The following is a 13,598-nucleotide window of genomic DNA, read 5'->3' on the forward strand; positions in this document are numbered from 1 at the left end:
ATCTCGTCCATAAAGCGTTGGAACGTTTGGCCTGCGTTTCTGAGTCCGAAAGTCATATATGGAAACTCGTATAGACCAAACGGGGTTGTTATTGCGGTTTTTACTATATCCTCGCTGTTTACTGGAATCTGGTTGTAAGCTTTTACCAGGTCTATGGTAGAGAATACCTGGCAACCAGAAATATTGTGGGTGAAATCGTGAATGTTGCGTATGGGGTAGCGATCAGGAATCGTTCTCGCGTTCAACATCCTGTAATCACCGCATGGACGCCATCTGCTGTTTTTCTTCGGTGCTAAGTGGTGAGGTGATGACCATGGACTCTCTGATGGTCTAGCAGTTCCATTTTTCAGCATAGCTGCGAATTGTTCTTTGGCGATAATCAGTTTATCTGGGGCTAAGCGGCGTGGAGCACATGAAATTGGAGGTCCCGGCGTAGTCCGTATATGGTGGACTGTGCCGTGATGGATGACACGGTCGGTCCCAGCAGGGTGCGTTATCTCAGGAAATTGACGCAGTAATTGATGGTAAGCTGTTTCGCCGATCAATGTCTTCACAGAAGAAATAGTGTTCGACGATAAAACTGCAGCTGCTGGTGTCGTCAATGTCGTAGTGCTGTCGATTAGGCGATGATTACGGCAATCGACGATGAGGCCGTAGAATGATAGAAAGTCGACACCAAAGATGGCTTTTGTGACGTCTGCCACGATGAAACGCCATTGGTAGGCACGACGGAGGCCCAAGTTCAACTCTAGGTGAGCGAAACCGTAGGTGGCTATGGCAGTTCCGTTTGCTGCGTAGAGTTGGTAGCTGGTGGGTGATCGTTGAAAGTTCGTCGATCTGCTTAGCCATCGACGCGAGCGACGGTTCTGTAGCCTTTAGTGCTGATGTTGTGGCTATTTGAGGCGAGCATGGTATTATTTCGTGCACACTGTCGGCTAGGTCTGCTAAAGCCAGCAAGTCCAATCGTTTCTGAGATACAATGATCGGTTGAAGTGTAGTGGGCAAGCGGCTGGTCCAGATGGTTTTTATGAATTCTTCTGGAACCGTTGGTCCTGCGAGTTGCTGCAAATGTCGGAGAAATTGCGACGGTCGTCGGTCCCCAAGTTCCTGATGCATGAGTAGCTGTTTTACTTCCTTTTCTCGCGATGTAGATAGACGCTTGATCAGTTCGCTTTTCAATCGTTCGTATTTCCCGGTCTTTGGAGGTGAAACGATGATATCTTTCACTTCTGCGGCATATCTATGTTCTAGTGTTGAAGTGACATAATAAAATTTTGTATCGTCATCCTTAATACCGGACAGCACAAAATTGCCTTCTAGTTGTGAGAACCAAACGGCTGGTTCTTCGGCCCAAAATGGTGGTGGTCGCACTCCGATACGATAAATGTCGGTCGTGTCGGATGGTGTAAAAGTCTTCGATGATCCATTGTTTGATTTCGATCCGCCATCTTGATTGGTCATGAGTAATGTTAATCGTACTTCTTACTGTTTTATGCTTCTTATTTTCTTGTTGTCGGGGTCACCAGTGTGGTGGTCCGTGTAGCGGGAGATACGGGGTTATCCCGGCGTGTTCCAGAGTATATCCCAAATTAAACACTCCACCAACAGTTAATAGTTTGTATTTGGTAAGAAGCACAAGCACAGGAAAGCAGAAAGAAGAAGTGGATAATTAATTATAAGTTCAAAATGAATAAATATATTTACTGGCGGTAGAACGATTGTTTACAATATTAAAGCAGTGTCACATGCGTCGCAAGCGAAAGCGTGGTGGGGACTGGCGGGCGGGAGGTGACGTGACCGGCCGTCGTACGAGTCGAGCTTTTTACGTTTTGTTTATGCACATTACACCGTACGATTTTTTTGCATGTCTGCCACTGTGTGGAGGACGCCACAGGTAACACGGCCTTTGTAAAGGTGGGAGGGTATATATGTACATTTTATTGTAGTGCGCAGATGAGCTCAAATAATCTTCATACACTGTAGTTATTGAAAATCCTAGTGCGAGTGCCATCACCCACGTTTAAGTGTGAGGTCGATGGTCTTAATTTTGTCGTATAGTGGCTACCCCACTCTTCAGGAATACAGAATTACTATATAGCAAGAATGGGCAGAATTATGAGACACACGTATCTGGGCTCAAAATCGCCGCTATTAACACTAATTATGTAAAACAGTTTCTTATTCAGAACGCTCCTAAAATTTCGAATCAGTTACAACCAGTAGTGATGTGGCTCATGAAAATGAATTTCTCTCAGAGCATTATCCAACCTAGAGTGTCGCTCAGACACAATGAAAACGTGTTTGAACAAGACAAAAAACAGCTCAGTCAATTAAACTCGGTAAAAACTCGGCTATTTTAATAAAACAATTATTCGAGTGCTTCAAATATTTATTGTTTTGGATCCCTTGGCCGTCCACCCTTTCATAAAAATTTATATTTGCCCTCGAATTATTCAGACTGCCACGCTTTGGACCTTTTTAGAAACGTGGCTCGATTTTTTTCGTCCAGTTTGATCTCCTATTAAGTAGATATTTTCGTTGGTATCTTTGATTCTTAACAATGTTTCTATTACCGCTGATTAAACTGAAGGGATAGTGCACAAAAGCAAAGAGATTAAGACAAAAAATGAATTTGAGTAATTATTTGCGGTACGGCGCGTTAGGGGTCAGCGCGGGAAGCCTCCTCCAACCAGCTTATTTCAGTCACTAGGAACTTGCATTAAATGTGTGACCAAGCTTACGGCCTATCTGGTTTTTTCTTGGAGGGAATGATTACTGGTGGCCCGTAGACCTTTCCAGATTCATCAAGACAGGTGATCGAGTACGGGCTCAGCCTGGGTGGGAAATTCTAACAGCTGCCCCAGCGCTTCCGAAAGAGACCTAATAAAAAAATAAGGGCAGTTTCTTCGCGAATGTATATACTATGGGCTCGGAATCGCAACCCACTGAAAAAATCCGGCGAGAAACTCAGCAGCTTGATGTGTGGGCTATGCTTCACGTCTAAATCTTTAACGAGCTCGACGAGTCAGGTTCCCAGGGTCCCTGTGCCCGATCCTAGTAGCTGCAGACAGCTAATGACATGATTAGTGGATCGGTTGGATTAGTATGTGTCTAGGGTGTCGACGGTGACTTGCTCCTGTGTGAGCCAGAGTCCAGTAATAGTCAAACGTGAAGCGATTAGGCGATGAGGCGATTTTCATGACGCGTCGGTTTATCAAAGCACCGTTCCGATGCTGACTTCAGGTATTTTCCGATAGATCCGAGGCCCAGATTTACGTAAAGATAAACGTTCCTCAGGAACTAGGGTGCTGTGACGACTATCTTATAAAAACAGGATTGCAGGGCCAGAAGGGTATCTATGTGGGTGTGGCCACTTAACACCAAGTGGGCTGTGAGCTCGTCCGCCCATCTATGCAATATAATAAAAAAAGGTCTAAAGCTTATTTTCGATTTGGGACTTCTTTCTACTCGAGTCGTAACTAGACGTGTCATAGACGAAGATGGCTAGCTGGGCTGCCGAAGATCGGGGAATGTCATTTGTAAATAAATTATAAAGAAGCGGAGAGAAGATGCAACCTTGCGGGACTCTGGATGCAATAGAACTGGAGGAGAAACGAGTTCCCTCGATACAAACGAACGATTCGGCCAGAATGCCAAGATATACCATAATAGCCAAGTGGTCTATTTGTTGTTGAGGAATGCTGTTGAGGCTACAGGAATCCGTAGATATCACAATCCAAATGATGCCACTTATCTTGAAATACGAAGTCGAAGTTTTAAATGTATTCATCGTATGACGGACGTCTCAATCTTCGAACAGAAATGATTACCACCACAAATTTCGTGAATTTATGAACCTTACTGCCTACATTTCATCTAAGATTCACTAAGATTTCACTAATCTAAGATTTCACTGGTGGTAGGACCTCTTGTGAGTCCGCATGGGTAGGTCCCACCGCCCTGCCTATTTCTGCCGTGAAGCAGTAATACGTTTCGGTTTGAAGGGTGAGGTAGTCGTTGTAACTATACTGAGACCTTAGAACTTATATCTCAAGGTGGGTGGTGCATTTACGTTGTAGATATCTATGGGCTCCAGTAACCACTTAACACCAGGTGGGCTGTGAGCTCGTCCACCCATCTAAGCAATAAATAAAAAAAAAATAAGATATCGTTTTTGTTCTAGAAAGCGTTACCCTGATTAAGTACCGATATATTGAGGGCGTCTCATACATGAAGCAATGGACGTAAATCATCATTATCGATTTAACCAACACCCAAACAAAATAACTTTAATAATACATACAATTATTAAAGCAATTCAAAAACAATGAAACTAAACAAAGCATTAGACATAAGCAGACAACGGAACGTGTTTCATGTTCCGTTTTATCTGTACATTTTTAGCGTCCGAATGTGAGCCACGTGACTGATGTCCTACACTTTGTATCGGGGTATTAGCCGCGCTCCTAATATGACGGGAGATGAATGCTGGAAGACATAACTTTTCACATGAGGAATCGGGGTAGTATTTTAATATAATTTTTTACTGCGAGAGCTGTTCACTTAATTAGGGTTCCCTTATCAGTTTTTTAAATAATTATAGATCGAAAAACCCGATTTTGGAAGTTTATATTGAATATCTATTAAATATGAATCAGACGTCACGATGTTTGTCCGGAATGAACTCCGAAACGAACTATGCGATTTTTATAAATTCGGGCTTAGTCCCAACTTGACAGATAGGATAGTTGTGTCTCCATTTGTTATCACAATATTTTTTGTAACTATATTAATTTAAATAAATATGTTTATCCTCTATGCGTTCCTGACGCGTTGATCTAATTTTGACGTCACTTAGTTCAGTTGTGGCTGACGCTCCAAGAAGTCTGTTTAAGTACCATCAATGCAGACGGCGCCTGAATAGTTTAAAACAATAGATGCTTTCCAAACGATTAGCCATAATACGAAGCGTGACTAGGTTTACTAGTTTTTCATATTTCTACAACAAAAGTCATAATGTGCTTTTTTAATTTTTTTTTACTCAATATATCTGACTGATTTCTTTTAGTTTTTAATTTTCTAAAAGACGTGTAATTACCCATTATTAAGTTAGAGCTAATAACTAATCTAATCTGTAAGTTCGTCTATAAATTGCGAACGAAACTCTGAGCTAGTTTGGTCGATGAGGAACGCCGATGCGGTATTCACAATCAAAACGGCCTGTTTAAGAACATTCTTTACATTATACTGTAAATTCGTTGAAACAACCGTTCTTGTCAATGTCATATTCAATAGCCGTTTCCCTATTCATAATCTGAAACGTTACAAGCGTAACGTTAACGTTACAAGTTTCCATATAAATATTATGATGTTATTTCTGTAGTTTTTTGGCAAACTAAAGCTTACATTTCAACTGAACACAAGTGTCGAATAGTTAACGTGACAAACAACTTAACTAATTAAAGATTAACAAATTAAATAACTGTAATAAATATGCAATATAAATTATAACCTGAGGGTTCTGGATCTATTTGGGCCGGATGTGTATATTTACGGATGTGTAGACTATTACAAATTTAATAAACTCCACTGCCCTTAAGCAATATTGTTAATCGCAACTAATCTTGATTTGTATACCGATGTACGTTTTTTATTTTTGACAAATCCAATGGTGGGCCACGTGGTAGAAAATGCAATAACCGAAGTCAAAGACATATTAGTAGTCTCTATGACGAAAAATCTCTGTTTGAAATGTAATAACGCGGGTAAGAAAGAGTGAGACTAACCCAGAAATATAATGAAATTCACAAATACAAAAAAATATATTTTAAAAATGTTCAGAGATTTTTATAGGGTATTCTCACAGCATATTTTGGACCCGATCAAGTAGGGCTGCTGTTTATCTTGTATTTTTCTAATCAAAGCAATCATGCATTCTTATTCCAAAGGTTGTATGGCCATTACTCTAATGCCATGGTGTTTTTGATCTAATGTCTTAAACTGCATGAAGATTTTCATATTGTTGTGTCTATGGGCCCCATTAACGGCTTATGAATTATTTTCTCTCTGTCCACGATTGTTTGAAAATAATACGCATACATAATAAGCTACAAAACATCTATTGGCTGGCTGCTGTTGCCTAAAGCGGCACAGATAATCTTCGATGAGTGGATTATAATCACCTTCCACGTTCAAAACCACCGCCATGTTTATTTTAGGTTCAGTGTTGATCTGGCACTCGTAGACTCCCGCGTCTCTCGGCTGAACGTAGTCGATCTTCAAGTCCCAGTCGTCCGAAGGTTCGGGATGGAGAACGCTGAACCTGGCGTCGCCGGTGTACGTGAATATGTGGGAGGTTAGGATGTGAAGGTCGCGTTTTCTCATCCAAGAGACCTGAGGGATAGAGCACAACTATAGGTTAAAATATTCAAAATATATTTATACAGGCAGCGCCGGTGGGTGTGGGATGATTTCAATGTAGCCGTCGATATTTAGTAGACTTATGAAATGTAGTCAATATCCTACATGTGACAATTACTCTACATTCTCTTAAATGTTTCATCTGCGCTCACTTCGTACTTGTCCGGAAAATTGGATACCATTTCGTGATTTTTGAAATAGGACTTATTTAAAAACAAATAGATTTTACACTATACGGCCTCGAGCTGGGCTTTTATCATGTGTGGAAACAAATACACGTTACAAAGAATCGAGTGCCCATCATCCGAACACTAAATATATTCAGCAAAGCCCACATTACTGATTCCGACCGGAACTCGAACCTGGAGCCCATAGCCCAGTAACTAATGACTAACCATCATGGGACCATCGAGGCCTTCATTAAGAGATTTACTTGAACAAAACAATTTGTACGGGGTAATGCATTCCGAAATTAAATTATAAAAATGTTTGGCTGCAGGCGAATCTGACAAAAACCGGCTCGTTACTTAATTTTATTATTGTAAATACTGTAAAACATCCTTAGTGCGAACCATCTCGCTTAATTACAGGGCCGGCTTAGCTGGGCTTACTCTAATTACGCGAGAAAACAAAAACTCAACAAAAAGCGGATGAAATTTATTTTCTTATTATCCTGCCTCGAGGGCGTCGAATTAAAAATTTAATACAAACGTTTATCGTCCTTGGAATGTTTACGCACCAAAGAAATTGAACTTGTAATAAATTAAATTGTTTGCGTATTGCGCACGAGTGCCAAGAGCTTTCGCTTTGAGCTAAGGAGCTCTCCTTTGCACACAGCGCCTGTGGCCCAACGCTACCGTCGTCTGATTCGGAAGGTTGAGATTGGTGTCTGTGATTCATCTGTGAACCATCTGTGTTGCTCACGTTAACAGTAAATAACGTTCTACGGGGTCCATATGTTTTTTATTCTCGAGTTCATAATGGACCCTAAGGAGTAATGCGTTCTGGTGGGCAGGGTGCAACAGCCGTTATAGAATCGAGACTTAGATATCATTTTTCTAGGTCTATGTGGTGCTCATGTTCTGATATCAATCGGCTCCACTGTGACCACTTAGTATCAAATAAGTTTACTGGTGGTAGGACGTCTTGTGAGTCCGCACGGGTAGGTACCACCACCCTGCCTATTTCTACCATGACGTTGCGTTTGCGTAATGCTTTTCGGCTTGAAGGATGAGGCAGCTGTTGTACTATAAAAACTGAGACCTTAGACCTCATGTAGAACTCATGGCCGAGTGCTAGTCGATCCATCTAAGCAATAAAGATATGTACCATAATAGTGTTCAATTGTCTGTATAGTAAAAAACCAATAGTTTACAAACGATTGCTCTGTTATTCAGGGTCACTTAGTAAAGTGATAGCAAGCTCCATCTCTTTGTAAATGTGATAAAGTTGTAGAAGGTGGGGGCTTAGGTTACTAAGAATATTTTATTAAAATGAATGAAATTTTATAAAATGAATTGTGGACCAATATTTAGATTCTCAGTAACAGTGGTTTCGTTCGCTATGATTACGGTATCATTGAATCTATCGGTATACAAAAGTTGTACATTTGTGGTTGAGTTTAAGACTATATGTTAACATTACAGCAAGTAATTCAAGTCATAGTATATTAAATTGCATATATCTTTAAATTGCATCGAGAAAAACTATCGCCCCATTTATACTAAGCGAGATATTATAGAGAATAAATGTTTTGCGGAGCATATTGACATTGCAAAATGGGTGCCGCAGCTCATTCTACGAGCTAAAGTCTAAATTTTCAACCAGCGCACACGGGACATATGAGGCCACAAGTACATTATAAACATCACTATAATAAAGAGTTTTATGATTCCGAACTATTTATAATAAGACCGGCAATAAACCGACGTACATCAGATACAAGCTTAATCATGGAAATCCCGAATTCGATGATCAACCGAAATTTCCTACCCTGGCCACAAATGTAGTTTTGAAATCATTCCCCGCTGCTGTTAAATTGGCTACGAGAGATGAATTTCAATGTCCCGTGAGACTTGTGTTGAAAGCGGTTTGTGAAACTGAATAATTAATGTCCTAATATTATGATATTATAAAATAAATAGTTTTATTTTCCAAATGAATACAGCAACATTAGTCAGGGATCATTACAGTAATAATAACAATTTATGTGTCGGCTTACGATGATTGAATGCACGGCGGTAGGAGGTTTTGGCACCCGTAAGATATATTATAAACGTATTTACTGTTAATCCCTTATACTGTGTCGAAGTATTTGTGCGAAATTGTTGTATTGGTATGCTGTATTCAATATAACATATTATTGTGCCATTTCATTGTTTTTCGAAGCATTTTTTCTTAACTCGCTGTAAGGTGTCGCGGGTGTGAACGCTTAGGCCAGTTCTATGGCGAGAAGTGTCAGTGGCGGTAAAGTGAGTCGTGGGTAGTATTTTTAAACTTTTCGTCCCAGTCGGATCACAGTCAACGGAACGTAAGGCATCATTAAAAGATGTACTTAAAATAAATTGTAATGGCGACGATATCAGACTCACAGTTCTATTCCCTATATGCTTGGCTCTGCAGCGTAAGACTGCTGATTGTCCCACCACGGTAGACACGTTCCTCGGAGACACATCGTCGAAGTATGGCCGCTCGACTCTGATGGTTTCTGGGCTGCCATTGCTGGTGGCTGCGAGTAGACCTGGGAACAAAAGACAAAACTTAATTAGCATCACAAAATACTTTATATGACCTCGTAGTTCTGATGGTAAGTGCCCTTGGGGCTGCATTTTAGGGTTTGAAATGAATTTGGTACTCGCGGTATTCTTTATTCTTGTCAAGACACAAGTTATTAATATTTCTAGGGAATGTTGAATATCTCTGGTCCACAGCTGTATTATTTACGCCAATTGTCTCAAAGAATACATGGGAGAAACGAATTACTAATTGCAAAGTGTATTTTGAGTGTTCTTAGTTTTAAATACAGTTTTGTTTTGGACTTTGATGAAAGTTTTATTTATCTCGGGCACAGCTTGTAGCAACGCTATCGGCTAATTCATGATAAAAAATAAAAAGTAATAACTAAGTTAATTTCATTAAAAAAATCTAAGGAATTGAATTGAAATGACAAAATAGAAAAACCATATCATTATAAGAGTGCGGCGGTGTGTTCGCTTCCGAGACGTGACGTCACACCCGCCGAACCGGAAATAAGAACGAAGCCTTTGCCCGCCCTCTTATAAAGGAAACACGGGAGAGCATATAAAGTTTCGGTTTGGCCATTAAAATGAAGATTCTTAAGTCGCTTCCTGTCAAATATTTTCATATTGTAGAATCGGTCTTTTATGTCAAACCTAAAATTTAGTTTTTGTGATTGTTGGTTAGTTGGTAAATGCGAAGTTTGTGAATTGAATTATTTAGATAATCTCAGCAGCGTCTCACTCCGTAACTCCGTTATTCTGATTACTTTTGACAAACAGTTGTATTTATGAAATACTAGCGGGTGCACAGTGCGCTTCGCTTCACATAAAAACATTTACCATAATTGTGAGGTGTGTTTATTTTAATTCTGTTGTTATTTTGTTATACATGAATGAATGAACGAATGAATAAATGGTATTTTATTCAGATTCATATTATAATTATATGATTAAGTATTAAAAAAAAATATGTAATGTAAACCTTAATCTAGTCTCTTATTTGAATTTTACTTGTTTTCTGTAGATTTGTTTGCCAATCGACAAAAACCTCCTCCAACCTTTTTCACTCATGTCTTTCTTGAGCCACTCTGTTCCTTGTGACGCCTGTCACTTGTTTCATGTCATCATCCCATTTTTTGGGGTCTATCTCTTTTCCTTTTACGTTCTCTACCTTTTACCTTTTACCATCGTGTCACAATTTGTTTTGTTATACATAATGAGATTCAAATAAGGTGGATTTAAAATTTAATTAATTTAATTAAACTCCTTGCCGTATCACTCTTGTCAGAGCGGTCGTGGCCGTCATTCAGTTTGATTGCTGTGGGCAGATGTTATGCGTGTCTCGGGCAATCGCCACATCTCCCGGTTTGTGGTGAGTCTGGTACACTCATATAAATAACCGCCAACTGCCGACTTGACTTAATTAAACAGGTCTGATTATATTAGTTGGCTGTCCAATGCCGCGACATGCAAATAATAATATACAAAATTTCATATTAATATGCATTTGCGATTTCGGCGTGGTGTTCCAAAGTTGTATCCAGTACATAACGGCCTTCGATAATGACGTAGACCCTAGATTTTTCGAATAAAATAAGTAAATAATATATTTCCACTATTGAAATCGCTTATTCTATAGCTCCAAGACACAGTGCACGAAGAAAATGGAAATGACAACGATGAAGTTCTTTTGTCGTTCTGTATATGTGCGCGGTGCGAGACAACGCCCCTTTGTCTAGTTAATGCTGCCCTTCAAACGTCTTCGTACTATTCGAATTTTACTGTCTTTATTGTAGAATCATTATTAGGGTCGTTTAGGTTTACTTACTTTTTAATTTTACGCATTTACGTTGTAGATGTCTATGGGCTCCAGTAACCACTTAACACCAGGTGGGCTGTGAGCTCGTCCACACATCTAAGCAATAAAAATATATATATATAATGCATATTATAAAAACTAGTATGGTATCGTTTATTTAGTTATAACGGATAATCATGCTTACAGAGCTTAATACAATAAATGTCGCGGGTGCTTGGAATTTAAAATGTAAGTGCAGAACAGTAGGGGAGAGTGGTAACTGCCTGAAACTACCATTACTTCATTTTTGAGATTTCCATTTTGACGTTGTTGTTTCTTCATCGTGGAAGTTATTTATGAACTCACCTGATGTTATTCATGAACTATCTAGAAATTTAATAACTGTCCTCAACTGCACCAGGGTAAAGTTACCAGTATCGGTTCCCAAAACCAGAGATGTGATGAGTGCGTTATGAAGAAAGAAGGAAGATAATATTACAATGATTGATAGATATGGTAGAGTAGCTCAGAAATCCTTTACCGGGATCATTAACCCATAACTTCTGAATAACAGCAGCTGAAACTATATACAGATGTTCTGGCCTAATCAATTACTTTATTAATTATGATCTGGTGCCACAATTAACCTGCAATAAGTTACTTTTGTTGTCACTTAGCCGACCAATGAAAAGCAAAAATATATGAAACGGAAAAGCTTTGATGTATTCATAAAGATTTCCATTCAATAAAACAAGCTCAAAAGACTTAAAATTTCCACGCCAATACACTCTGAGCGTTATTGAATAAACTCACTCAAAAATATCTTTGAAAAATGTAGAGCCGCTCTACATAACTCAACCTGGTACAGTCAGAGGCGATAAACATTCGCAGGAAATAATATTAAGCTGAATGGATCGTTCATGATAGAAATGTTTGGAACGTCTTCGATCAGTAAGTGGAACTGTAGAACAGCGACTATTTTTCAGTGTGTCGGATTTAAAAAATAATAATTTTGTTCCGGATCAGGTTTGAGGACATCCATTATATAATTTTATTATTTTGATCTCCTTTTATTTTGATCGCCTTTATTTTGATCTCGTGTCTCAAGATGGATTGCAGTATTCAATTTACGAATCTATAAGAACCTATTCTCACTTAAAACCAGGTAAACATAAACTTGTCTATCCATCTACAGCGATGAAATCCCAACATTTCAAATCTTAAAACATGCACGCTACTAGCGTTTCATAATGTCCATACACATAGAATATTATTAAATAAGCCCTGTCAAAAGCCCTATGAAAACTGTTGTTAAAAGCACGCCTTACTCTGTCCGTATCCGTGTATATATGAGTCTCCACAATTAAAGTTACCTACTAGCGATTACTCTGGCAAGCCCTGGCTTTCAAACCGAGGCCTCGGATTGTGTTTGCGGCATAAATTGAATATCCGACAGGATTGCTCGTGTGGATGCTTTGAGAACCAGCCAGACTAGTGTGGTGTAGTATTGGGAAGCATACGGAATTGCGTGCTTAGGGTATAGTTATGTAGTTAACAGAAAGTGCTCTTTAGATTAATTTAAAAAAAAAAATGTCTTAACGTTATTTTTCTATGATTATACAATTTAGTCCATAGTTGGTTTTGTGTTTAATTAAACTACTATTATTAGCCAATCGGATAGTTTAAGTTTTCTGCTCCACTAGCTACATACAAAATCCAACCTTGGCAGAATCAAATGAATATTGGCAAATAGATGGTGTCCTCCAGATTCTCCGATTACCTACCAGATCAAAGTCAGTTAACTGTAAATCATAACTATGCAGTAATGTATTTTTTAAGATAGTACTAAAGATATTAATTCATTCTTGAGACTTCGCGTGAAGCCGACCCTGAACCGCCAGAGCACGGATGCGCGGTGCTCAATACACAACCACGAATGTTGCTCAATTTAATCATATTAATAGAATATGAAATGAGCTAATATAATATTAATTTACTTGATTTTTTATTTAATTAGCTGTACCAACAACGTAATTCCTAAATTAGAACATCGACGAATTAACAAGAAGGTAAGTGGTAAGTATCACCTCAATTATACGTATAAATGACCGTAAAATAGTTGACAGCATCTTGAAATATAAATTGACAGAAAAGTCTAGAAATTTCTGTTTTGAGGTCAGTTACTGTGAAATATCTAAACTGTATTTTTGTTTGCAGTTTAATAATAACAGATATATGCAGAAAACCCTTTTGCTATAATAATTTACAACTTATACTATAGCAATATCTTTAGAAATTTACCTATAGAGACAGTAGAGAAAGTTCTTTAAAAAAACAAAGGTCGTGGACAATTTCAAATTCTGTGGCTTTGTGAAGGGAAGAGTGGTGTCGCGTAATTATGGCAATGAATTTTAACGGCGTTAGTGATGGGATAATGCTATTGATAATGAGTTTAAATAACAGTATAATATAATGATTTTGATGCAATTTAATTTAATTTTGTTCTTGAGGTGGAAATCACTGGACTTTTTTCTGTCCATGCATTGCAGGTGAGAGCCAGAACATGTTGTAGTTAAACCCAATAAGCTTTCCTCTGTCGCACTTTGTCTAAGCATCAGATGAGACAGAACTCAACAACAACT

At 38.7% G+C, this 13,598-nt stretch overlaps 1 protein-coding gene across 2 annotated transcripts in view; it reads right to left on the reverse strand.

Annotated features, from left to right (window-relative positions):
* The window catches only part of LOC114240292 (immunoglobulin superfamily DCC subclass member 4), a 193,777-nt gene that overhangs the window by 13,948 nt on the left and 166,231 nt on the right, over positions 1-13,598 (reverse strand). For both annotated transcript variants that reach the window (XM_089736157.1, XM_028170769.2), the window contains exons 3-4: positions 9,012-9,160; positions 6,183-6,393 (exon numbers count right to left, since the gene is read on the reverse strand). In XM_089736157.1, coding sequence (XP_089592283.1) covers positions 6,183-6,393; positions 9,012-9,160 — 360 coding nt within the window. The remainder of the gene's footprint in view (positions 1-6,182; positions 6,394-9,011; positions 9,161-13,598) is intronic.

Source organism: Bombyx mandarina, chromosome 21 (genome assembly GCF_030267445.1).
Source record: "Bombyx mandarina strain Sakado chromosome 21, ASM3026744v2".
Taxonomy (NCBI): domain Eukaryota; kingdom Metazoa; phylum Arthropoda; class Insecta; order Lepidoptera; family Bombycidae; genus Bombyx; species Bombyx mandarina.